This window comes from Symphodus melops (genome assembly GCF_947650265.1).
Source record: "Symphodus melops genome assembly, chromosome: 1".
Taxonomy (NCBI): Eukaryota; Metazoa; Chordata; class Actinopteri; order Labriformes; family Labridae; genus Symphodus; species Symphodus melops.
In genome coordinates this window covers 29,700,251-29,726,962 of record NC_136691.1, presented here as the reverse complement: position 1 = coordinate 29,726,962, position 26,712 = coordinate 29,700,251, and the positions used below count along the sequence as shown (strand labels likewise).

Below are 26,712 nucleotides of genomic sequence, written 5' to 3'. Positions count from 1 at the left end.
CTTCTGTTTTAAAGTTTCTCTTGGATTTTCTATTTTACATTTCCCATCATTTCACTAAAAAAAAGTCCTACAGGAGGTAGAGTCTGCAGTTATCAGACCTGGGCTGGTCTGGGTCTGGGATGCAGACACACTATATAGACTTCAAATGTTCCTTTTTAATAAAGCTCATAGTCAGGGCTGGATCAGACCAGGTCATTGGCTTTGACTGCTGGAGGATCTCTCTCTCTCTCTCTCTGTCTCTGTCTCTCTCTCTGTCTCTCTCTCTGTCTCTCTCTGTCTCTCTCTCTCTCTCTGTCTCTCTCTCTCTCTCCCTCTCTCTCTCTCTCTCTCTCTCTCTCTCTCTCTCTCTCTCTCTCTCTGTCTCTGTCTCTCTCTCTCTCTGTCTCTCTCTCTCTCTCTCTGTTTCTCTCTCTCTCTCTCTCTCTCTCTGTCTCTCTGTCTCTCTCTCTGTTTCTCTCTCTCTCTCTCTCTCTGTCTCTCTCTCTCTCTCTCTCTGTCTCTCTCTCTCTGTCTCTCTCTCTCTCTGTGTCTCTCTGTCTCTCTCTCTCTCTCTCTCTCTCTCCCTCTCTCTCTCTCTCTCTCTGTCTCTCTCTCTGTCTCTCTCTCTCTCTGTCTCTGTCTCTCTCTGTCTTTCTCTCTCTCTCTGTTTCTCTCTCTCTCTCTCTCTGTTTCTCTCTCTCTCTCTCTCTCTCTCTCTGTCTCTCTCTCTCTGTCTCTCTCTCTGTCTCTCCCTCTCTCTCTGTCTCTCTCTCTCTCTCTCTCTCTCTCTCTCTCCCTCTCCCTCTCCCTCTCCCTCTCCCTCTCTCTCTCCCTCTCCCCACACACACAAACATCCTTATTTCTTCTCTTCCTGCATCTGCCACATTTCCCAAATCCGTTGCTGTTTTGGGAGATATCTGCCCAAAATGTCTGCCACTTAAAGTATGTTTTTCCCACATGGTTCCAGTCTAATCCTTTATTTTTGACTGTTTTAAGGCTGGGACAACAAAGGAAGAAGAGTAAAAAAAAGTAATCGATCTGGACTTCATAATCCAGATGTAATCTAGTGTGATCTCTGGATAGGAGGCCAAAGGGCTTCACTGAAGTGTGAAATGACGAACATAATGTCATGTTTGTGAAACGTGTTGTTTGACCTTGAGTGAAATTCAGGGCATCCAGTAGCAGTATACAGACAGGCAGGACACAAGACATTGGTTACAATACACACCCGCTGGGAGGGGGGACAGCGGGTGTGTATTGTAACCAATGTCTTGTGTCCTGCCTGTCTGTATACTGCTACTGGATGCCCTGAATTTCCCTCGGGATCAATAAAGTCTATCTATCAAAGAACTTGTTTGGTGAGAGTTGGGCTGTGTCAGGTGTCCCGGACCTGCGGGGAGTATCTGGAGGTCTGAGCCCGACACGGACAGACCGGACAGCAAGACTCTACCTAAATAACATACTAGTGTAGTTTTAAAGTGGAAGGACTGCGGGTGTCTCACCACCACAGCACCCCTGGGTGGTTTCCAAGGCAAACAGGACCACACTGTGAGCCTGAATCCTCAGGAAGTGGGTATTTGGATCAAACCAGCAGGTGTCTGTCTGGAAGATAAGACTGTGGTTGGGACTTCAGAGCTCGATAACAGTGAAAGACTCAGAGCACATCACCTACTACAGCCAAAATTAGAATGTTTTTTTTTAATCTTATTTTTGCTTAATGTCAGATTTCTGTATTTTATTTGTATTATTTATAATATGTTGTCATATTTAATGGTCTCTGTGATCGTTAATGGTTGAAAATATTAGGGTTTTTTTTCTCTTTCTTTGTGTGAAGCACTTTGTAGCTGAAATGCGCTGCAGCCTGTACGTTTTATAGTCAACATGCTGTTCACCATTTGAACAGCAGGTGGCGCCTGTTTGATGCGTTGCAATCACAGTCCGACTTGAACTGGGCCTTGAAAAAAAAAAAGACAACATTTAAGGACAAACCGAAATCCTCGAGCTGCGCGTGTTCCTCGCATACTCCAAAACCAATCACTACCTTTGATCGAATCCTACACTGCACGAGCGGGGGGGGGCTTTCTGGGGGAGGGGGTGTCAGACCGTGGACAGGCGTGGCAGTGGGCTGGTCCAGGCGCACAGAGAGATGAAATACATCAGGACCCATTGAGTTGGAATCAGCTGAGGCCCTGAAACATCCGACAAAGGAAACCTGGTGTTGGGAGACCGCTTTGATTTCACCACAGCTGATTCTGAGGGCGTTCGTGGGCAGTGGGTGTGCCGTACCCACGCAGAGGAGACCCTCCTGAGGATGCACTGAGGTGAGTGGCCCACAATGCATGCTCATATTTGTGTCGAAGAGGGGAACAAGCAAACACGGTGAAATGGCTGGGCGTTCCTCCCTGCAGCCGCGTGCATGAGCGGTGTGTGCGCGTGATGTCTGTCTGACTGCACCGTCCGTACTGTCTGATGTTTACACTCATGATGTCGTACCGTGCACCCCACGGCTTTCTGTGCAAAGGTTTTAGTTTGTGATTGTGTTAAAAAAGATTCATGTCATGTAGGTGTTCGTCGCACAGCAGCCTCTCCTCACAGCGCGTGCTTGTGCGTCTCTGTTGTGCATCTGAGGTTCAGTGTGAACAGGCTGTTGTGTTTTCAGAGACTGGTGGCAGTGTTTAAGCCATGATGGCTCTAATCTCGTTAATTAGAGATCCACTGATGGTTTGTCGTGATGTTGAGCTCGTGCTCGCTGGTACAGATGAACACGACGTGGCCTGAAAGGTGCGCGCTGATGGGCATGAACGCGCTTTTCTTTGCTGTTGTGTTGTTGTAAGAGGAGGCCAGTGCGATGTCGTCGCTGCTGGCCTCTGTATGATGCGGGATTGCGGGTGGGCCATTGCCTTATCCTCGCTCTGCTGGTGCTGAGGCTGCAGCGCGTGCGCGTGTTGCTAGGCAGCCATGCAGCGCGCGAGCTGCGCGAGGGATGCTACCAAAAAAAACCCAACAAAAACAAAAACCTTACACACCGCAAATCACGTTGAAAATGGCGCTGCAAACACACACACACATGTTGTCAATAACGGCTCGTGCTCCCCCCCCCCATGTGGCAGGCAGAGAAGGCAGCGTCAGGCTCAGCTGTTGGGGTAGGACGGTGATGTGAAAGTCAAGGCCCTGCAAGGAGAGCTCTCCTCTTCAGTTCAGCCAACAGACGAGCCTTTTATATTTACACATTCAACTTCTGCTGCTTACAGGAGGAGAGGATTGTGATCAAGCTAACATCAGCTGAAGAAGAGGAGCAGATTTTGTAAGAGGCCAACAGTCTGAAGGCAGAGAGATCGCTTTTTACACAAGTTACACAGTGTATTTGTTTTGCAGTTTAAGTAATCAGTTATTATTTAGAAGTGGATTTAATAGTGTTGTAGTTAAGACCACGCTTCCAGGGACTGAGACTAGAGGGCTCCAAGACTGAGACAAGACCAAGACCAAGGCCGGGCGAGACAGGACAAGAGCAAAACCTCAGTATCTCAGATAAATCATCACGTTGTGTGCAGGAGTCACTCACTAAGACCGTAATACGGGGAGGCCGGGGATAAAGATCATATTATGAATGAATTTATGTATTCTTTGAGAAAGAGATGTTTTCCTTCTAACCACATCATGACGTGGAGAAATAGATCCGACAAGTCAGAGACTGAGTATATGTGCTTCTTTTTCCAAGATGAGACTGAAAAAAGAGAGGATATGCTGTTCTCATCAGGGAGGGTTTGTAGACAGACACATGTTAGAGCTAGAGGAACATGTGACCATGGAGACATAGCATCCCACAACATGTCTGTGCTTTATTGACCATCTTCAATGAATACTTCAGGTTATCATTTATAAATTGAAAACATGTTTAAAAAAATAAAACCAACACAAGACTTGGCCAGTGTGTGCAGCACGCGATGAACTTTTGACCTTTCTTCGCTCCACTTCCTCCTGTTAGCCGGAGCTAAATGATGTACCGTTAGCAAAGGGGGACACTTGGTTGTTTTGTAGTCCACAAATGTCCACCTGTGGACTCAGAGAGTCAATCCAAACTGACAGGGACTCAGTCGAGTGGGATGAAGCTAATAGGGCTAATACATGATGATGACACGGCCGTGTGTTTACGCAGATGGACTTGTGTTTACCACACGATGGTCCGTCCACGTGCGCTCGCGTGTGTGTCGCAGCACGGGGAACTGTAAACTCCGTGTGTGACCTTTAAAGATTCATTCAGAGCTCAATCCTCTGAGGTGAAAGTCAGCGTAGAGCGTGAAATGTAACTTTGCACAGTCAACAAAATGTATTCTCTCTTTACATCATTTATGCATCGATGCATTTCCATCCTGTGCATGCAGCATTTCTGCAAAGCACTCAGCTGCGTCTGCTCCGTGTTCAGAGGGAAGGCGTCCTGGAACAGCTCAACCACCCTCGTAGGATGTCTGCACACCATCACGGCTTCTTCTTCTGTGGGTGAACTCAGGATAAGACTATTCAGCTCAAAGTTTTTACGATACACATTGAGCAGTAATGCATCTGAATTCAGATTTCCTCCCTTTGGTGCAGCACTCAGCTGGCAGCCTTTTAACCACATCCCTCCTTTTTATCTCTCTCTGTGTTTTAGAATTGATTTAAAGATTTTACTGATTACTTTAAAAAGCTTTTTCTCCCAGCTACATGTCAGACCTTTAAGTACTGTATGAGTGGACTCTACAGAGCGTTCGCTGTGAACCGACCTGTCATCTCTGTTACATCACTTCTTAAGACACGCTTACCCATGAGCCTGTCCTGCTTTTAGCTGAATTAGTATTACATTAATTTAGCATCATTTTATTGTTTTTCTGGCTGTTTTTACATTTGCTTTATCATCGCTGTCCTCTTAAAGCACTTTGTATGATTATTATTATTATTTTTTAAAAAGCAGGACACCCAGAATTTAGCCCGCTGTACCTTTACCCAGCAGTGTTGTTAAAACCGAGCTAGCTTGTTTTTTAACCCAGCATTATTCTGTGACAGACAAAAACATTAATAAAGTCATAATTTAATTATGTGTGTGAAGAGAGTGAGAACACAAGAACTAAGTAGTTTCTGTTTTATTCTCTCTGTGTTCTTGTTTTCTTGCTCCGCTCTTGTTTTCAGTCTCTGGGTTTTATGTAAAGCACTTTGTGACCTTTGTGTAGATAATCTGTATGATCCTAACTTTTAAAATGTTCCCCCTTTGTCTGGTGCTGGAAACCTTGATCGTCCAGAAGCAGTCTCATGATCTGAATGTGATCCACTAACTTTAAGCTCATGAAAGGGAAGATGAGGGAAATCAATCTGGAGCTCGTCGGGTCATGAAAGCGATCCGCCTCTCAGCTGCTGCAGGATGCTCCGAGTGCGAGGGAGTGATGTGCATCACACAACTTCATGCTCGCCAACGATGTCACGATTCATCTCACCATACGATTCACGATACGAGGCGGGGCCGTTCAGGGGCCGAGGAGATGTTTAGTGAAATGATGATGCAGCGCGCTGTGATGGAGGACTGAGTGGAGGACGAGGCAGCTCTCCATGTCTCCCCTCCATCATTAGAGCCGTCCCTGGAGAGAGAGGCTTTCTGTCTGCTGCCTGTCAGCAGCTGGGGCCCGTCTCCACCCCACCGAGAGAGAGATAGAGAGAGCTGCTGCTTCAAATGAAAGTGTGTACACATAAGCAGAAATAAGCGAGTGAAAACAGCTGGATATGAAACACGTGAAGCTGAGGGACACACGATGACGTCGATCGTACGTGTGTGTTTTCTGAGTTGTTTCTTTATCCAGTGTGGCTTCTGACGTAGTCGGGATCACGTGCACTTTATCCAGAAGGTCCATTAAAGGTTTAGTCATCTGTCAGCTCGTCTCACACGCCATCACACCAAGTCCTTCCCAACAATGTGATGGGACTTTATGTCCTGCTGCTGAGTGATCCTCTTAAAGGTTTGAGACATAAATCAGTAAACACCAGGCAGGAAACACTGGATAAGAACTACAAAATACAACAGGAAGCACTGGATAAGAACTACAAAATACAACAGGAAGCACTGGATAAGAACTACAAAATACAACAGGAAATACTGGATAAGAACAACAAAATACAACAGGAAGCACTGGATAAGAACTACAAAATACACAACAGGGAAACACTGGATAAGAACTACAAAATACAACAGGAAACACTGGATAAGAACTACAAAATACAACAGGAAACAATAAGAACTACAGAATACAACAGGAAACACAATAAGAACTACAGAATACAACAGGAAACACTGGATAAGAACTACAAAATACAACAGGAAACACAATAAGAACTACAAAATACAACAGGAAACACAAGAACTACAGAATATAACAGGAAACACAATAAGAACTACAAAATACAGCAGGAAACACAGTAATAACTACAAAATACAACAGGAAGCACTGGATAAGAACTACAAAACACAGCAGGAAACAGTAATAACTACAAAATACAACAGGAAACACTGAATAAGAACTACAGAATACAACAGGAAACACTGGATAAGAACTACAAAATACAACAGGAAACACTGGATAAAAACTACAAAATACAACAGGAAATAAGAACTACAGAATACAACAGGAAACACAATAAGAACTACAAAATACAGCAGGAAACACAGTAATAACTACAAAATACAACAGGAAACACTGAAGATAAAAGGGGAACAGAGGGATCAAACATCCATCCATTCATCCATTATGTAAACCGCCTTACCCGTTCAGGATCATTGGGGGCTGGACCAATCCCGGCTGTCATTGGGTGAGAGGCGGGGCTACACCCTGGACTGGTCACCAGCCAATCACAGAGCTGACATACAGAGACAGACACTCACAGTCACACCTACAGACCATTTACAGTCAGCAGGTAACCTAACCAGAATGTGTTTGGACTGTAGGAGGAAGCCCGAGTACTCACACATACACGGGGAGAACATGCAGACTCCACTCAGACGGGGATTCAAACCAGCAACCTCACGAACGACTCACTCCCTGCAGCCTCAGAGCAATCTCAGTTTAATACAAATACAAAACTAAACCACGTTAACATGATCTCTGAGAGCTGACTTTATCGAGCTTCACAGAGCAACATTCATTTAATGTTTACAGCAGCTTCCTGTTCTGCAGAATATCATGTCATTGAGAAGCTGTAGCACAGGAGAGAGGGTGGGGTGTGTGTGGGACCTTATCTGCTCCCTGCAGCACTGTGTGTGTGTGTGTGTGTGTGTGTGTGTGTGTGTGTGTGAGGGGTGGGGCCCTCTCTTTTCAGAAACATCCTTACGGTAACTCTTGACTCTTTCTCCAATTACCGAGCTGGATCACGAGCTGACTTCCTGTCTGTGGTTGTGACGCCGCTGTCGGCACGGCAGCTCTTACTGCTAATGCTCCATTTGCTTTAACTCTGCATTTCCAGCAGCCGCTGCCCTGAGGGATACGGCCTCCTTAATGTGAGGGTAGGTTATTTAGTCTTAATGCTTTAATAAATGTTTGTTTCTGTCCCTGCAGGACGAGATCGTCTTCATGCACGATACTAAACGGATTAGCTGGAGTTAATTTCTGCACATCTGATCTTATTGATTGAACTGACAGCTGGTATTTGATCCAGCATGTGTGCTGGTTAGCTCTGTAGATGCTGACGACCTCTGGGCTGGTTTGTAACCGTCGATCCTCTTTGAGAAGTCTTTTGAGCACAGGCTCTAAAAGAATCAAACATATTCTGTTTACTGCCCTTTTATTCCCTCAGATAATCCTCGTCTTTTTTTAATCTGCACAGAATCCATTCTGTTATTTTCTCCCAGTGTTATGCGAGCCATTACTCAAACACTTTACATGCATCTCTTTTGCATGCTCTCTTATGATTATCGTTTGGAAAAGAAGTCTGGGATTAGAGAGATCAGGGCTGTGTTTGTGGCGTGTTGTGTGGGTCGTTTGACATCAGGCCTTTAGACTCTGGACTTTGTTGTTTCTTAAGCGGATGATGACCAATGTGTCTTCAGGAAAAGACACTGAACCCCGAGATGCTGCTGTTTTGTCAGCAGGGTGTGTGTGTGTGTGTGTGTGTGTGAATGCAGCCTCTACCATCAGGGTGTGAATGTGTGGGTGTAACACTGGGGGGCGCTGTACAAGCTCGAGTGGATTGAGCATTGGACTCTCCTGGTCAGACGAGTCCTGCTACACCTGTTGATAGTGAGGCGGAGTCTTCACACTGAGGTTGAAGGATGCAGGACCAGTCCAGTTCAGTCTGGTCCCTCTCTGTTACCCGGGTCTGTTCTGTTGAAGACCCTCAGACTTCCTGTGCGACAGCTGTCATAAAGGACAAACACAAAACATGGCTTCTTGTAATTTGCTGTGGAAAGGCAAAGAGTCTTTTCAAGGCTTTGGTTTTTTCTTGCGACTGATGTCTGCTCGTAGCTCCGCCCCATGGGCGACCTGCGTCACCTTCTTCTTCTTCTTCTTCTATGTGTAGCGATGCTTTGATGTAACACTATCATGAAGCTGACGCCACTATCACCATCCGGCTTACGCTTTGCTAGCCAAGTCTGTGGAAACTTCAAACTGTCCTGAACCAAACCGGGCCGCTCGGTGGAAACAGGGCTTAATGTGGAGGAGGGACACAGAGAGACTCTCCCTTCGTTTAGATGATCTAAGTAGGAGCTACTTTGATTTGATTGTGATGGCAGAATAAAGTGCTCACATGCCTTCTCTCTCTTCACAGATTTTCCCGCTGCTTCTCGGTTGTGAGTCCCGAAAGAGTCGAAGATGAGCAAGTCTCCCACCCCCAAAAGCACCCCGGTGCAGCGCAGTCCCAGCGACGGGGTCCCCGAGAGCCTCCCGTCTCCTCAGCACTCCACACCGGGCTCCGGGCCCCAGCACAAGAAACGCATCTCCAGCCTCCTGCAGAGCCCGGTGAGACGTCTCTTCCTCCGCTCCTCTTTTCTTCTCTCTGTTCTCAAGTGGACAGCTCGGCTCGGTGCAGAGTCCGAGCCTTGTTATGAGTGCATGTGTGTGTTTGTTAACCCTGTGTGGTGTGTGTGTGTACGTTTGTGTTTTTGCACAGTCATTCAGGGAGGAGCTGGACGTGCTGATCCAGGAGCAGATGAAGAAGGGTGGCAGCTCGTCCAACCTGTGGGCACTGAGACAGCTGGCTGATTTCATGGCCTCACACGGCTCTCCGGCCGCCCTGCCCGTCTCTCCGTCCAGTACGTACACACATCTGCTCCCGCACCTCATCCTTTGTGTACATGAAGGAAGTGCGATCATAAAGCATGGCAGAAGCACACTCGTTCGCTGATAGTGACACAATTTCTGATTTGGGTGGGTGTGTCTGCAAAGCATCCAATCCACTCTGCATGTCTGAACTCACCTGGAGATAATTTACTACAGCGCAGCACTTACTGACATCTGAGCAAGTCAGACCGTCTCATTTCTAGTCAAAACATCTTTTTTGTTAGCGCTAGTAGCCTGGTGGCTAATGCACTCGCGGGTTTAAATGTCACCTGTGGCTCCTTTCCCACATGTCATTCCTCTCTCTCTCTCTCTGTCTCTCTCTCTCTCTCTCTCTCTCTCTCTGTCTCTCTCTCTCTACGCCCTGTCATGTCTTTCAAATAAAGCTTTATAAAGCACCAAAATAAACCTTTAAAATATCTTATTTTACTTTTTATGAGCCACATTAACCTGACGAGTCGACACAAACGTCTTATGTTGAAAAAAATCGTCTGTCAGTGTGCAAGCAGATGACAACTTGACTGAAGTGAAATAAGACATGACATTTTACCCTATCAACAATCTGCCCTCATAATATCCTAACCTAAGATGTTATTTAGTATGTGTGGCCTGTGCAGGGAGTATACACACTCCTCTCTCATTTACACCATCTTCAGTAGTATACTGCAGTTTTTTACCCTGATGGTGACGAGACCAGCCTCCCTGCTCTGACTCTGATTGGCCAAGAGGAACATAAGAGTTTACCCGTTTCTTTAGAGACCACCACGCCACTGCTTGTCATTCATGAGGTGTTTGGGTGGGACCGATAAAAGAAGTCACTGAGCATGTGAGAGGTCAGAGGGAGGATGTAATCCGTACAGCGCCCTCTGCTGGTGACGGGGAACTGCTCGTGTGATACAGTGAAACTCAAATGAAACGAATTGTGAAATAAATACATGAGCTGATACTGATCAGATGATATTATCGGCTGGACGATTAATCAGTCGGGCTGCCACCTGTGATGAATCCTTGCTGAGCTTGCCTGCTTTGTTTGTCTCTCGCTCCCACAGACATGATGATGGTGACGCCCATCAACGACCTGCACGGCTGGGAGCCCGGCAGCATGGTGAAGGGAGAGAGGTTGATGCGCTGCAAGCTGGCCAGCACCCACCGCCTGTTCGACCTCTTCGGCTGGGTGCAGATCAGCCACACATGCCTGACTGTGAGTGTCCTCCTGGTGAACAGAGCACATCAGAGGCAGGAACAGGAAGTGGATTTGATAATGAGTGATTTTGACTTCTTAACTGATGTTCTCCCTGACAGCTGCGTGTTAGCAAAGAGCAGGAACACTTCCTGGTGCTTCCAGACGGGCTGGCCTACAGCGAGGTGACCGGATCCAGTCTGGTGAGTAAATGAAAGGACGGAGAGGGAACATGGCTCAGACGTGATGAGGGCAGATTAGTGATCTTAGTTTTTGATTGGTGTTCAGTCCAGGAGAGAAAGCTGCGATACATTCCCCATAACGCCATCCGATCAGCGAACATGAGTTCACACTGATTGGTCCTTCTTGATACTAACAGGCTTTAAAAATCATCACACACACACTACTCTGAGACGGTTTACATGAGGACAAACGTGGAGTGCTGTGGCCTCTCAGCGAGGAGGTTGCTGGTTTGAATCCCTGTCTGACAGGAGCCTCTCTGTGTGGAGTCTGCATGTTCTCCTCCTGTGGGAGGACTCGGGCGTCCTCCCACAGTCCAAACGTCAGGTTACCTGCTGACTCTGTCTCTGTGTGTCAGCTCTGTGATTGGCTGGTGACCAGGGTGCAGCCATTCACAGGAGAACACCCAGACATCTCTCAAGCTGGGGCTTTAAAGGCCGTCCACACTGATGATGAGATTTCATGAAGTGTTTCCAGAAAGTTCCCTCTCGGCGTTCTCTGCGTGACTCCTCGGGCTCCTGTTTGCTTCCCAGGTGAAGGTGAACATCCTGGGGGAGGTGGTGGAGAAAGGCAGCACCAACCTCGCCGTGGACACCGAGAAGTTCAGCCTACACTCAGCCATCTACTCGGCCCGGCCCGATGTCCGCTGCCTGCTTCACCTCCACACGCCGTCCACAGCTGCGGTGAGTCGGCGTGGGCCGCGAGGCCAGCAGACAGGTTTGGCATTGACATGAGGAAGAACGAGGGATCCGATTCATACAACAAATCTTAACGACGGAAGAGAAATAATGATGTCATGACTAAGTACCTTCTACATGCACGACTGTCTCCAGGTGTCGGCCATGAAGTGCGGCCTCCTGCCTCTCTCCCACGAGGCTCTGCTGGTTGGTGATGTAGCTTATTACGACTACAATGGAGTCATGGAGGAGGAGGAGGACAGAGTGGAGCTGCAGAAGAGCCTCGGGCCGACCTGTAAGGTGAGCAGACCGCACTCCTGCAGCTGATTGGCTGGTCGTGTTGTGTCCTCTCCTCTGTAAAAATGAAAGTGTGTGTTTTTGTGTCTGTGTTAATGTCGGTGTCACGATGTGTAGGTTCTGGTGCTGAGGAATCACGGCATTGTGGCTCTGGGGGAGTCTGTTGAAGAGGCCTTCTACACCATCTATCACATCCAGGCAGCCTGCCAGATCCAGGTACATCACACACACTCACACACACACACACACACACAGCCTGGAGAGACCAGCAGCTGAGCGACTGGAGTGTGTGTGTTAGCCCTGCCTGTGACTGTAGGAGAGTGAGAGTGTATAGAGGAGGTACACCTGGGCAGCCCTCTGCACTGCAGTATGTCACCTCACAGAAGAGTGGCGTGCAGTCATCCTTCAGGACCAGCTTAGGCCTGTGGGGAAGGATCATCGACCCTTTACATGTACGGGAGATGATGTGTTACGTGTCCTTCTTTCACAGTCTATTAGGTCCAGATGTTCTGGAGGGGATTAATCAGAGAGCAGCTCTCTTCCTGTGTGATCATGAAGGAAACCTGCTGTGTTGAAGCTTCTCTGACAACAATGCAGCAGCCAGTATGTCCTCCTTCTAACTTTAGATTCTGCTCCTGAATGCTCTGGATCTGATTGGACCAGAGAAGGTAGGCAGGGCTTTGAAGGCCGTTTTGGACGCCCCTGGGTTTGCCAGATATGAGAGCAGTTATCAGGTGAACAGGTGTTGCAGCGATGGAAGCGGGCAGTGGAACTGCTTCAGATAGAAGTGATTGTACCCGAGCTAAAAAGCCTCTGCATGTTTCTAATAAGCTCCAGCAGCAGAAAGCTGCTCAAACTAGGATCAATGTTGGAGATGCTTTTGAAACATGGAGAGAGGTTAGAACGCAGAAAGCTTTACAGACCCATGCAGAGCTGGCTAAACACTGAAGCTACAGTGTCCACCACATGCAGAGCTGGCTAAACACTGAAGCTACAGTGTCCACCACATGCAGAGCTGGCTAAACACTGAAGCTACAGTGTCCACCACATGCAGAGCTGGCTAAACACTGAAGCTACAGTGTCCACCACATGCAGAGCTGGCTAAACACTGAAGCTACAGTGTCCACCACATGCAGAGCTGGCTAAACACTGAAGCTACAGTGTCCACCACATGCAGAGCTGGCTAAACACTGAAGCTACAGTGTCCACCACATGCAGAGCTGGCTAAACACTGAAGCTACAGTGTCCACCACATGCTGACCTGTGTGAGAGGAGGGGGCGGAGCCAGCTCTCTGTAAAGTTTAGAATTTAGACTGCAGTACCCATTTTAAACACTAGGGGGCAGAGTCACATACTGCTCCTTTAACTTGAATCAAGTGAAGCTGGGGCTTGTTCTGAATCTGGTTTATGTTGTCTCCAGGTGACGGCTTTGTGCAGTGCCGGCGGTGAGCAGAACTTGATCCTGTTGGACCGGACCATCCATAAACCCAACATAGCCGGCACCGTGGGCTGGGCCGGCTCCACCTTTGGACCGCTGCACAAGAGCCGCATTGGGGAGCATGAATTCGAAGCTCTCATGAGAACTCTGGATAACTTGGTACGAGTCAGTGTTACTGGACACAGAGATACGAAAACAGTGATGATTGAGTTAAATTCCCTTTTTATGATTTGACAGATTAAACACGGTCACATGTCATGGTCGCACTCACACTACAGGCCCAGTCTCCCGTACCGTGCAGAAGTACTGTTGTACTGCACCCCGCTGGCCTGCACTCACACTGTGCTCCAGGACTAACCCGACCTGAGCACGCTTCCATCTTACATCATCAGACAACACATGCACGACTTCACGTGATCATGAAGCGTAGTCTACAAGGACAGGCAGTCAGGTCCACACAGACAACATGAGCGCTACTGTACTGACTTGACGGCTGATTTTGAGTCATGTCTGTCGTATCTGGCCAACGTGAAGCTGCAGGATTGATTATACTTCATGTCCACGCGGTGTGCACGTGTTTCTGCTCGTGCATAAACTGTAGCACACCTCCTCCATCAGGTCCAAGGAAAGGAGGAAAGGACTCACATGAGTCAGATGAAGTGGACTTTAGAGGTGAAGCGTGCTCAGGCTTGATGTATCGGTCGATCATCCGTACGAGCCAATATTGACCAATGTCGGCCCATCAGCTGATAATGTGTCTCACACCGATGCCATTAGCTGATGTTTATCTGTTGTCTCACTTTAATTTGATGCTTGCAAGCTAATAGACTGGAAAAGTGATGACATATTTTAGCAGGCCAACCTGGAAGTAGCTTCAGCACGGGTTCAAACGAGAATTCTCCTTTTGGATTTGTCATTGTATTTTGGATGATTGCAGAACAATAATCTCTGTGTGAAACACGCGTTTGTTTAGTTCAGCTTTACAGATGAACACCACTTATATGAAGTAACTGCTGATACTGAAAAGAGTTTTATTTATTGGGCAGAAGAGGTCACATGTTGGACAAACTCTGGTCTGTTTTCATTATCGAACATGAAAGAAAATGTCTGCAGGGTGGTGATCTTACAACGCCGACCAAAAACAAGCCATTACAACGAAATCCTGAAATCAAAGTATTGGAATCAGCCTCAGCCCCGATGTTTAACCCTGTTTAGTTACACAAAGGACATGGGTCATGTTTTTAACATCATGCTTCATGGAAACATGAACGACATTAAACACAAAGAGGAAGAAGAGCAGACGTCAGGTTTCAAAAAGTCTGTTTTTACATGTTTAGGTCGTGGTAGCTCTTGTCTCCATCGATAAACTGTACGAGGGGGGGATTTTTTGTTATTATTATTATTATGAACGATAAGAGTGAAAGTTAAGCTGAGACCAGGACCGCCATGGATGGGACGCCAGCGGCCCCAGCAGGAACACTTCTGGGTTTGATGCCCAGCTCCTGCAGCAACATGTCCGTTGTGTCCGTGGTTCCACATTTAACCCCGAATTATGAAATGGGATTAGTTACTTCTGATGGACTCGTCACACAGCAGCCTCTACTATCAGTGTGTTTGAATGTTTTCCACTGTCTTCAGCTGAGAATACTTTATTTGATGTTTGGATTCAACCATGTCTTTTATATGGAAAAAGGGGAAGAATTGTTCATTTGGGCCGGAGAGGTCACGAAACTCAACTTTATTTATGTGGCGCCGTTCATACATACAGCAACACCGAGGTTCTGACACCGTTACCAAACAGAACATTAAGATCATCTTTAAGACTTTAAAATGATGCAGGACAGAACAGGGGGGAGGAGCCACAGGTTGGACGTCAAATCTGCTTTGAAGGACTTTATTCTCCTCACATGGAGCGTACATACTGACCAGCAACATTTCAAACTAGTTTTTGTTTTATTTAGATTTTTTAACTTTCTTAAGCTGAGGGAACCTGCTTGAATCCAACACGCGTTAGGAGCTAGTCGTAGTTAGTAAGAAATAAAGTAAGGCCTCTCTGGTCGATGGAAGGTTGAGACACGAACTTCAGAAACAGGAAGTGTGTGAGTGTGACTTTCTCCTCGTGTGTTTCAGGGCTATCGTACAGGCTACACCTACCGTTTCCCTGTGCTGCTGGAGCGGTCGCGGACGAGGAGGGAGGTGGAAGTGCCCGCAACCGCCACGGCTTTTCACCAGTTTGATGACGACGGCGTCCACCCAGCTCTGAGGCAGCACCCGTTCGCTCAGCGCCAGCAGCAGGAGAGGACCCGATGGCTCAACACCCCAAACACCTACCAAAAAGTCAACCAGGAGCAGGCCAGCCCGGGACACCAGCGCACCACTGTGAGCCTCCGGGAGTCTTCGCTTTAGATTTGTTAAAGGAGGAAGAAGGTCACAGAGCAGTCCTAACGTCTGATGACTGATCACAGTCACGTGCAGATCATGTGACGAGGAAGTTGGAGAGGATTCATGATCATGATCCAGATCACGCTCATTCTGTTCAGTTTGAAGCTACACGCTAACTAACGAGCGCTAACATTAGCATGCTAACAGGACACAGCTGAGTAAGCGGGCAAACTGGAGGGGAGAGTGAAGCTAGAGACTGATGAGCTATGAGAAGGAAAAAAAAGGCTTAGCATGCAAATGTGTGGAGCCACTTTAAGAATTATGACCCGTGTGTGAAGGAGACCCAGCAGCAGAGTACTGAACTCGCCGTCTCTCTGATGTGTTTCACAGAAATCAGTTTTATTAAATGTACAATCCACCAGAGCTTCATCAGCATCTCTTATTCCTCCAGAGGTTGATGTGTTTGTTTTGTGCACGTTGGAGGAGCGATGAAGCAGAGCTGCAGCGATGAGTCCTCATGGAGACAGAAACAACACGAGCCTGCTCGCCTTACATCAGTGGGAGGAGCTTAACTCTCCCCCTCAGTCCCTCCCACCCTCCTCTCTCTCCTCTTCTCTGCATTGCAGGGGAAAGCCCACTGCTTTAGTTTTTGACTGCTGCAGTGCAGAGTCTGCCCTCTGGTGGACAAACGTCATGTGGAGGCTGCATGATGAAACGGAGAACAAATACTTCTTTAATCGAGCGAGTTGCTTTACTTCTGCGAGTCCATGCCTGAGTAAAAACCCAGATAGAATATTCATGGACGTGTTTCACACAAACACTGGTAGTTAATAAACACTGACGTGTTGTTCTGCCCTTTGTTTTGTTCGTGTTAGTGGTTGAAAGCAGAAGAGGTGACCCAGGCTGGCAGTACATCCATCAAGATCGAGACTCCAAACCAGTTTGTGCCTCTTTTCACCAACCCTCAAGAGGTCATTGAGGCCCGGAACAAGGTTGGGCCTCTTCTTCTTGACCCCACAGTCCCAATCTGTGCAGTGTGCTCCCTGTCACATGCATCAGAGATGTTAACCAATCCGTTGTTCCCCTTTGTAGATCCGACAGCAAAATCGTCAGGACATGAAGACAGCCGGACCACAGTCCCAAGTCCTGGCGAGCGTAATAACGGTGGACAGTCCTCCGGTACGCTGCAGTCTCTCTCTCCTTTACTCCCCGTCTCTCTGGGCTGCAGAGTCAATGCTGTGATTTTGTGTCTCTTCTCGTTGTGCAGTCTCCAGTCAGCCCGCCGAAACTTCCACCAGAGCCTGAACCTCCGAACCCCTTCAACCAGCTGACAGACCATGAGCTGGAGGAGTATCGCAAGGAGGTGCAGAGGAAGCAGGACGGAGGGACCGACGGTATGACCTTCAGAGCCGCTCAGCTGACTGTATTATCTATAAAGCACTAAGAAGTCCCGGGTATAATCAGCACATCATGCGTACTACACTGACCTGTCTGGATGTCAGCCAGTGTCAGTGCTGAAACTTCACTAACGAGTCAAAGCTCGACACTGATTGGTCTGTCCATGTGTCAATCAATCTCAGGGTTGTGGTTGTTGCTAAGCTAGTCTAACGTATCTTGCTAACAGAACCTGCTGCATAATGACAGGTGGGCTAGCTGTCAGCGTTTTTCCAAAGAGCTCCAGGAGAGTAACCGCTGTCTTTGAAAAGTAGCAGCCAATGAATACACTGCTAGCGTCCATTTTCACGTCGACCACGGTGGAAAGGCTGACTTACAAAGCCAGAATAAAACCAGCAAACACAAACGGTTCCTTTTCTGTGTAACAGCGAGCTCACCTGTGGTCAGGTCCTGTTGATGAGAGCTGGAGCTGAGGCGGGTTTTAGGCTTCTTGACAAACTGTAACACCGCCCGCGCTCGTCACTGAGGTCAGCTACATGCCGTATCGTGAAGCTACTGGACGATTGACACACCTGCAGACCAATCAGTGTTGAACTTTGCCTCATGGTGCATTAAGGCGTTTCTCTGGGCGGTAACGTTCTGGCTGTGCGTTCGGGGACGTTTGTGGGGACATGTTAGTGTTTCATAGATCTTTGTGGGGACATGTTAGTGTTTCACAGATCTTTGGCGAGACATGTTAGTGTTTCACAGATCTTTGTGGGGACATGTTAGTGTTTCACACATCTTTGTGGGGACATGTTAGTGTTTCACAGATCTTTGTGGGGACATGTTAGTGTTTCACAGATCTTTGTGGGGACATGTTAGTGTTTCACAGATCTTTGTGGGGACATGTTAGTGTTTCACAGATCTTTGTGGGGACATGTTAGTGTTTCACAGATCTTTGGCGGGACATGTTAGTGTTTCACAGATCTTTGTGGGGACATGTTAGTGTTTCACAGATCTTTGTGGGGACATGTTAGTGTTTCATAGATCTTTGTGGGGACGTGTTAGTGTTTCATAGATCTTTGTGGGGACGTGTTAGTGTTTCACACATCTTTGTGGGGACGTGTTAGTGTTTCCCAGATCTTTGTGGGGACATGTTAGTGTTTCACAGATCTTTGTGGGGACATGTTAGTGTTTCACAGATATTTGTGGGGACGTGTTAGTGTTTCACAGATCTTTGTGGGGACATGTTAGTGTTTCACAGATCTTTGTGGGGACGTGTTAGTGTTTCACAGATCTTTGTGGGGACATGTTAGTGTTTCACAGATCTTTGTGGGGACGTGTTAGTGTTTCACAGATCTTTGTGGGGACGTGTTAGTGTTTCACAGATCTTTGTGGGGACATGTTAGTGTTTCACAGATCTTTGTGGGGACGTGTTAGTGTTTCACAGATCTTTGTGGGGACGTGTTAGTGTTTCATAGATCTTTGTGGGGACGTGTTAGTGTTTCACAGATCTTTGTGGGGACGTGTTAGTGTTTCACAGATCTTTGTGGGGACATGTTAGTGTTTCACAGATCTTTGTGGGGACGTGTTAGTGTTTCCCAGATCTTTGTGGGGACGTGTTAGTGTTTCCCAGATCTTTGTGGGGACATGTTAGTGTTTCACAGATCTTTGTGGGGACATGTTAGTGTTTCATAGATCTTTGTGGGGACGTGTTAGTGTTTCATAGATCTTTGTGGGGACGGTCGCGGTCCAATCAAGACGTATGACCATGCAAGGTCACCTGCAGACTTTGGCAGATTTCAATAAATGAGCTGAGGTTAGGGGGAACTTTAAATCTTAAAAGACGACTCAACGCTTCAGGTTTCTCACTAAAGATTTGTATCTGTTCTTTCATCTTGACGTGTCATGTCGGTGTTTTTATGGACCGTATAATGTGGCTGTCTGCAGACCTCGTGGACATCGTGTCTCACTCGATGACTCGCTTCCAACGATAATGACATGCACACGATCTTCTGAGCGTCCTGAAGCAGCTGTGTGAAACATTTAAATCTCAGTGATGGCCATCTTTTCAAAAGCCTAAAACGTTTTATTTTTTAATGCTAAATAATAAAATGTCAAGCGTGAGATTAATGCCGATTAACTTCTGAATTTAAAAGATGAATAAGTACAATAAAAAACGGTATTGGTGGACAGCCCTAATCCAAACGTTTGAAGGAAATCAAACGTTTGCCAAGTGCTCCTCATGGCGACTCCTGTTGGGTGAGTGTCGTGAAATATCGAAGTCGTGATGGTCATCTGAAGCTCTAAATGTGACACACAGCCTCCTCCTCACGACCGTCTGATATAGTGCTGTGACTTCATCACTAATCTAACTTCCTGCACAGCCGAGCCCTCACTGTGTCTGTCTTTGTGTAAGTAGGGGAGGAGGTGGCAAGTGACAAGGAGTCTCCCCCTGCTACCTCCCCCACAAAGGGCCCTCCCCTCTCAGGTGAGACCGTCTGCCCTGCTCGCCTCGCACGCCGCGCTCATACCCGCCTCTGCCCTCCCGTGCTTCAAATGCTCCCTGACAACCGTGTTACACCTCCTCACGGGGCAGGAAGAGATGCTCTGCTGGATCTGCTGCAGCCCGGTGCGTCTTTACAGACAGGCTGACCAGCAGGTTTAAACATTTACAGAGCGATCCATTCGCCCGATTGTTTCTGCCTCCATTGAACACAACATAAGAACATCATTTGTGAAAGATGAGAGGCGGCACTTTTACCACACGAGGCCCAAACGTTCCTCAGATGGGCGTTCAGGTGCAAAACCGGTTGTCAGGTTTTGTTGTTTCCAGACGCCAGCGAGACACATGACCCCGAAAAGAGCAACGCAATAAATGGCATGCGCAGATTTGACCATTATGAGTCAGAATGTCTTTACAAGCCGCCTGTCTGAGTCTCTGTTTTTCAACCCTGTGTCGTGAATCCCATCCGTCATGACTCCCTCTGGACCTGCTCTCTGTGTGACATTCATTCAGATACTGTAGGGCAAACTTCTGCTGCTTTGGTCTCGTCTGAATATGAAGTACAAGAATCAGTTTGGCACCCCGCTTGTCATAAAGCATGTTCATCTGCTCTGACATTGCTAGCATGTAGCGCCGCAGCTCCAGCTGACACGAGCCTCTGTTTTTATTCTCACTTCATATCTGTCTATTTTTCTTGCTTTGAGCAGAAGAGGCAAAGCCCGACCCTCCAGCCATACAGAACGGAGGCGAGGAGGAGAAGCAGACGACGGAGGAGCTGGAGAAAGGGATGAAGGCCCTCTCCACCAACGACACGTCTTCCACGCCGGCAGCTCCGCCTGCTAAACCGCAAGGCGGCACCCCTGAAGGCTCCCCCTCCAAGTCCCCGTCCAAGAAGAAGAAGAAGTTCAAGCCTCCGTCGTTCCTGAAGAAGAGCAAAAAGCAGAAGGAGAAAATGGAGACCTGAGGGGCGCAGACGACGCAGACCTCGGTGAAAGAACTGTCAGTGTGCCGGAGGAGATGCAGTCACACGTGGTCGTTCACAGACGCATGGCGTTCTCAACACTGTAACATCTCTCATGACATCTCTGCAGTGATTCATCTGAAACAAACACCAAGCTTCTCTTTCACAGATTCTTTCACTGAGGTCTGAGGCTTCATTTCGACGCCCCACGTCTCGTCACACAAACAAAACACATCGTCCCTGAACTACTCACGTCTCAAACTATCATTACCTAACTTCACTGTGTAGACGCTCACACACGTTGCTTTTCTCTCGACACTCGTGATCCCGACGACTCGTTTCATCCGTTTCATTTTTTATCCACAACTTCACAAGTCGCAGTCAGAACATCTCGTGACATGACGCACCCTTTGTCCGTGCACAGGCACTTAACCACATGTAGATTTACATCTCAGTGCGTCGCGTTTGTCCCTCCTCTGTCATCAGGCCTTGGTTCTACTTATCAGATAGGTGTTGCAGGTGTAGCCTCCTTTGTGCGAGCACATTTGCAGTTTGTGTAGAGATAAACTCGTCGCTCCTCGGAAAGCTGGTTCGGTGTTAAACTATCAGCCTATTGAAGTTACTACAGCAGGGATGAACCATGAAAAGGAGAGCGGGGGAATATACTGGTTAGCCATAAAAAAAAAAAAAAACCCGCTCTGAAAGACACAAAAAAAACAAAGACAATGCATAAGGATTCTGTTGCTTGCCGATGCAGTTTCTCCCCGTAAACGAAGGTATGAAGGTACTAAATATTCCACTTTTCTTGTTTTCTTTGAAATGTACGTGTGTATGCAAAATACCTCTTAACAGTTGTAATATTTATTTTCTGTTTTAAGTAGCTGTTGGCAAAAAAAAGAAAAAACTGCTGATGTGCTGATGTTTTGCTCATGGTTTGATTTAATTTATTTGACATTAGGACGTATATGTGAGTGTTCCCATGTATCAGTCATTAAAGATCAACTTTGATTTCAAACCTGCTCCATGCCTGTTTCTTCTCTACACTTTGATCGTACCTTAAAGATGCATATTGGGGACAAAGGGCGGCTGTGGATCAGTTTGGTGGAGTCAGTCGTCTCCCAACTGGGAAGTCGAGGGTTCGATCCCCAGCTCCTACAGCCACATGTCCGACTTCGCTGCTTCGTATCAGTGTCGACAACCCCGTCCGATGGTGGCTGAGCAGAGGCGCTGCTTGTCAAGTCAAGCATCTGTTAGGGGCTCCGGGACAGCAGGGGGCCCTAAACGACTGAAAATCTTGAGTGTGTGCAGATGTTTTAATGACAGTAAGAAACCTCTCTAAGGGGGTCCAGGATAGTAGGGGGCCCTAAACAGTGTGTGCAGATGTTTTAATGACAGTAAGAAACCTCTGTAAGGGGGTCCGGGACAGTAGGGGCCCCTAAACAGTGTGTGCAGATGTTTTAATGACAGTAAGAAACCTCTCTAAGGGGGTCCAGGACAGTAGGGGCCCCTAAACAGTGTGTGCAGATGTTTTAATGACAGTAAGAAACCTCTGTAAGGGGGCCCCGCTCACTCACCATGCCTTGCTGCAGTGAAAGAAGATGGAGAGGAATAACTGTATGTGTGGGAGTGCAAAAAGAAAAAATGAATAAGAGTGTGGACACTGGCAGACATCATGTTGCTGACGCTGGTTGGAGGAGCCCCCAATAAAATATCGACAGATGATCTCCTCAGGCGGTGGTTGAGGGTCCGATGACGGGACGTACGTACCTGTAGGTTGTCGTAGTGTCAGATCATCTCCCTGCAGGGATGCATTTCTCCTCCGGGTCGGTAGGGGGCGCGCTGAAGGAAACAGCTCACCGGAAGTGAGCGTAAAGAGACAACAGCGGCAGACATTTACTTTCTCCGACATCACAACGTTGTGTCAACATTTTTCACCATTATCTAGTTTGTATAACTCACTTTCACCTCGACGAAGAATCAATAAAAAGATGGGCAGAAGCAAAAGTCGGACTCCTCCAAGACGAGGTAAAAAAAACAAAAACGAAGCTCCTGTTAGCTTCATGCTAGCGACGTAAACATCCAGTTATTGTTAGCTGAGTGGCTAATCTAAACTTTAAATTAGATCAATATGAACTTACTTTCAATTAGAGTAAGTAAGGTGGTTTTCATCACGGATATATTGTCGTTGAAATGACTGAAGAGACTTAAATATAAAGTGTATGCTCAGTGTGTTATTTTGGATTTATTGACCTAAATGCTTGCACATCTAATCATCTGCTCATCATGTTACTGAGATTAATTTACTGAGAGTACTGAAGTGAACTTTGACACCTCTGAATCGATGGATCTCCATCTTACGTCCTTACTTAACATTTATCAAAGTTAGAGTGGAGAGGAACAGCTTTAAGAGGCAGATTCGAGATGATGAAACTGACCGGGTCCCAGTGGGTCCACCATGTGGGTCCCGGTGGGTCCACCATGTGGGTCCACCATGTGGGTCCACGGTGGGTCCACCATGTGGGTCCACCATGGATCCTGAGGAAGCTACCAGACATGAGGGCTCTCCTGAGCTCAAAGAAGAAGCGGTGTTTAGTAATTAATAATCACATGCAGTAATATGAACACAGAGAGTAGCAGTCTCAAGGGCACCTCCACAGTTCTCAGATGTGGTCCATACTGGGACTCGGACCAGCCACCCTCCAGTTCCCAACCCAAGTCCCTACAGACTGAACCACTGCCACTCCATGACCAACCTTTGGAAACGTCAATAAATGAAGACCATGCCAAACTGGACTGGTCTGAACTGGACCACACTGGACTGATCTGGACCACACTGGACTGTACTAGACTGGTCTGAACTGGAGCACACTGGACTGTACTAGACTGGACTGGAGCACACTGGACTGTACTAGACTGGACTGTACTAGACTGGTCTGAACTGGACTGTGTGTTTGGGGGCTGAAGGGTCATCGTCGTTTGAACCGGTTTTATTTAATTAACAGCTCACACTTTTACCCAAGAAGAGAAATTAGTTTCTAGTATTTCATTGTTGATTTATTTTAATTTTTTTATAAAATTAAAAGTTTTAAAGTTTTTCTTTTTGTAGTTTCTTTTTCCTTTTTTTTAAGAAGTGAAAAAAATCGATGAAAATCATAACTCTAGTTTGGTGTGAAAAAATCGGAGATCTAGTTTTTAGGCCTTACCCCCGCTGTGGCTTCCTCTGTACAGGGGGGTCAGGACCCAGGCGTGGATCATGAAGCTGTTTTCAGTATGTCGTCGAATGTGTGCCCGGATAATAAACTGGGAACACGTTTGTTTTGTTTCTGCACTTTGTCAGTAAATAAACGTGACTGCTCGTAAGATATCAGACTTCTGGGTCACGATTTTTCCCTGAGGAGTCGGTGGTGGGTCTTGAAGCTAGACGAGATCTACGACCTTCCAGGGTTTTCTTTAACTGCCTGTTCCCGTTCCCGCAGAAAGAAGGCGTTCCCGCTCAGCGTCACGGGACCGTGAGCGGAGGCGGAGGGAGAGGGAACGCTCTCGTTCTCGTGATCGGGACCGCGAGCGTCGGAGAAGTCGCTCCCGCTCTCCTCACAGGAGGCGTTCAAGGTGAATAGGCTTTTTTTTTTTTTTTTTTAATGCAGTCTTTAACAAACAATGGCGTGATGGTTGTGAGCAAACATCAGACACGCTGCATGCTGTAGTTCGTCTGTCACATTCACCCTCAATCAGCAAGCGTTCTGCTCTGGTCGTCTTGGTAACCCGTCCTGCCGCCATCTTTGTGTTCCCTCCGCAGGTCTCCTCCTCGACGTCACCGCTCCTCCTCCCTCTCTCCGTCGAGACAAAAAGATCGACGTGACGACGAGCGCAAAGACGGGAAGGAAAAGACGTCGAAGCCCATTCAGATCTCAGGTATTGGATACGTGTGATGCGTCTTCGTTGTTTTGTAAATAAGGGACGAAATAAATCTAACAACAAGTTTAAAATCACCTGTTTGTGTTGGACAGCTGAAGACATGCAAGGCAAGACGGAGGAGGAGATAGAGATGATGAAACTGATGGGCTTCTCTACGTTTGACAGCACCAAGGTGAGGCTGTCATATGTGGTACCGCCACAAGGGGGTGCAGTTTACTGTGTCCGTGCCACTTGTGAGCGTGAACTCTGATTTCAAACAAACGAGGTGAAAGTCTGTGACATCAGAGCGTGTGTTCCTGCCCTCGACGCGTTTGATCAGCAGCCTCATGGAGCTCCTTCCTTTGACACGTCATCCTGAGCGTCAGCCGGAAACGACAATCTGAATTTCAAGCTCTTAGTCGTCGGTGCAGTTTGAACTTTGAAAACCAGGGGTGCACGAAAGGTCCAATCCAGAGGATGACGTGCACCGCGGAGAGCTGTGGGTAAAGTTTAATCTGACGGCTCAAAGACCAGGAAGTGAGTGGAACAACGTAAACAGTCTGAACATGAAAGAAGCTATGAGCGTATCTCAACACTTCGTCAGCCGCTCACTAAAAGAAAGATTGAAGGCGACAGAAAACAAACCAGTTTGCCAATCACAAAACTTCCACGGTCACTTCAGACGTTGTTGATTTTAAAGCCGTTCTTACACGTGCGCTCCATGGATCCTTTTCTGCGAGTGTGAAAGAACGTCAGCATCGACGGCAAAATCATCAAACAGACCCAGCAGTCTGTGACATCAGAGCGTTAAAGAGCCACGTGTGTTCCAGTCTGTGAAGTCATTGTGGGTCCTGTAATTTTAGAAACATTGCAGATTTACTCGTCATGATTACCGGTGGATGTTTCTGCAACGCGGTGTCATTCTCAGAGTTTTCTTAAGTCTTGTGAGCCTCCTGCTGCAGCGAGCTCCCGATATGGGCTTTCTAACCTTCACTTCATTCACGAGCTCGTCCTTCTCTCGCTCAGAAAGATCATTTTCTTCGTCTAAACTTCTGGTTTTCGGCGCTGGAGACCTTTGATCTGCCCCCTCGTTTGTATACGTTTTCATTCACGAGCTGCTTTGCATCGACTGTTTATGGTTGAAAGTGGGCGTGTAGGGGGAGGAGCATGGAGCTAATCTGCGTACGCACGTTTCTACAGGTGTTACTCTGTTTGCTTGATTTGATTTAAAGGTTGAAAAAGTCCAGTTTTAACCGTTTCTATGGCAACGTTGTCTCCAAACAGGGGAAGAAAAGCGCTGCGGCAGCCAACGCACACGCCATCAACGTGAGCATGAAGAGGAAGTACAGGTACGTCAACAAGACCCGAGAAAGTGTTTGTGACGGTGTCCGACTCGAGCGTCTTAACTGCACACAAAATAATTCTTCGATAACGTGGGGGGGGGCTCTGCACGTCAAGCCAATCACCTCTGCAGGTGTTTCTATGCAGACATCCCAGCTCTCCCATTGGTGCTCGGTGATGTCATCTGCAAGTGTTGCGAGGGTGACAGTGATGCAATGTTTTTTTTCTTCTTTCAGGCAGTACATGAACAGGAAAGGTGGATTCAACAGGCCGCTGGACTTCATCGCTTAGAAGCATCACTGTGACCCCCGAGGAGATCGTTTCCTTTGTTCCCTCAAAGTCGGGAATAATGAACTCTTGTTTCATGTTTTTGTTTTTGTTAAGCCCAGCCTGTGTTGTGTTGTGCATTTGAGCTGTTTATAACTTTTGAGGTAATCTTGTAAATAAGTGCTTGCTGTTTGTCACAGCTGGATATTACTGACAGGAGAGCTGTAGTGTCTGGATTCTTTGAAATAAACCCCTTTTAAACGTGTGTGGTTCCAGTCCTTCATATGAGAAATATTATTTTATATTTTTGACCTCTTACAGCCTCACTGTAGATGTCTCATTATATGATTGGGAGCAGGCTTCAATCTGAGGATTCAGATGGTTTTGTATGGTCCAGATAGCTGGATTAGCTTTATGTCATCCAATGTAGATCCAGATGAATGGATGGTCAAATATTTCAGGGATGAACTGGTTGTTGTTGACGTGTTCTGTGGATTTGATATACCTCTGGTTGAAGCAGGCATTTTAATGCCACCATCACGGGGAAGACGCTTACTGCGCATGTGCGAATGTATGAGAACCCACGCACCAATAGCAAACAAGCATGTGATTCTGGCCAATCGCTGAACGGGAAATAAGAAAACACCGGAGAAGCCAATCATTGCAATACACCGCGAAAGGAACAGCATGGCAGAGGGGGCGTGGCTTCAGTCAGCGGGCGTTGTCTCTAATAGTGCGTTCATGTACTGTCGGAAAAGCGAGTTTCTAATTTGTAAAACGCACACGAACGCCTGCTGAAGTCCGAACAACAACTCGGAAAGTCGGAAAACAATTAGGTGCCTGACATCCCGACTTGACGTCAGAAACGTCACCAACTTGGGGG

The 26,712-nt window shown here is 47.3% G+C and overlaps 2 protein-coding genes across 3 annotated transcripts; both read left to right on the top strand.

The window, feature by feature from the left end:
• Positions 1–1,831: 1,831 nt before the first annotated feature.
• add2 (adducin 2 (beta)) lies at positions 1,832–20,439 on the top strand. Of its 2 annotated transcripts, XM_079345814.1 has the most exons (15): positions 1,832–2,300; positions 8,761–8,951; positions 9,103–9,244; positions 10,319–10,470; positions 10,572–10,652; positions 11,223–11,372; positions 11,523–11,666; positions 11,781–11,879; positions 13,084–13,260; positions 15,232–15,480; positions 16,359–16,475; positions 16,576–16,662; positions 16,751–16,877; positions 19,283–19,351; positions 20,074–20,439. In XM_079345814.1, exons 2-15 carry the CDS (start codon positions 8,805–8,807, stop codon positions 20,328–20,330), a joined length of 1,998 nt encoding a protein of 665 aa, XP_079201940.1. In that variant the 5' UTR covers positions 1,832–2,300; positions 8,761–8,804; the 3' UTR covers positions 20,331–20,439. The 2 variants fall into 2 exon arrangements, with proteins under 2 accessions (XP_079201940.1, XP_079201941.1); XM_079345815.1 differs by lacking the exon at positions 19,283–19,351 and having other exon boundaries at positions 1,833–2,300.
• Positions 20,440–22,145: 1,706 nt separating this feature from the next.
• Positions 22,146–26,094, top strand: snrnp27 (small nuclear ribonucleoprotein 27 (U4/U6.U5)). Its single transcript, XM_079346027.1, has 6 exons — positions 22,146–22,352; positions 23,804–23,936; positions 24,124–24,239; positions 24,335–24,414; positions 25,506–25,570; positions 25,799–26,094. The coding sequence occupies exons 1-6, from the start codon at positions 22,316–22,318 to the stop codon at positions 25,851–25,853; spliced, it is 486 nt and encodes a 161-aa protein (XP_079202153.1). The 5' UTR covers positions 22,146–22,315; the 3' UTR covers positions 25,854–26,094.
• Positions 26,095–26,712: the final 618 nt, after the last annotated feature.

Excerpts from the sequence above, each read along its gene's own strand:
- add2 (XM_079345814.1), top strand. The coding sequence starts at position 8,805 with ATGAGCAAGTCTCCCACCCCCAAAAGCACCCCGGTGCAGCGCAGTCCC. Across the intron at positions 11,373-11,522 it reads ACACGCCGTCCACAGCTGCG|GTGTCGGCCATGAAGTGCGG; the intron begins GTGAGTCGGCGT and ends GACTGTCTCCAG. Across the intron at positions 16,663-16,750 it reads TAACGGTGGACAGTCCTCCG|TCTCCAGTCAGCCCGCCGAA; the intron begins GTACGCTGCAGT and ends CTCGTTGTGCAG.
- snrnp27 (XM_079346027.1), top strand. The coding sequence starts at position 22,316 with ATGGGCAGAAGCAAAAGTCGGACTCCTCCAAGACGAG. Across the intron at positions 24,415-25,505 it reads CTACGTTTGACAGCACCAAG|GGGAAGAAAAGCGCTGCGGC; the intron begins GTGAGGCTGTCA and ends GTCTCCAAACAG. Across the intron at positions 25,571-25,798 it reads AGCATGAAGAGGAAGTACAG|GCAGTACATGAACAGGAAAG; the intron begins GTACGTCAACAA and ends TTCTTCTTTCAG.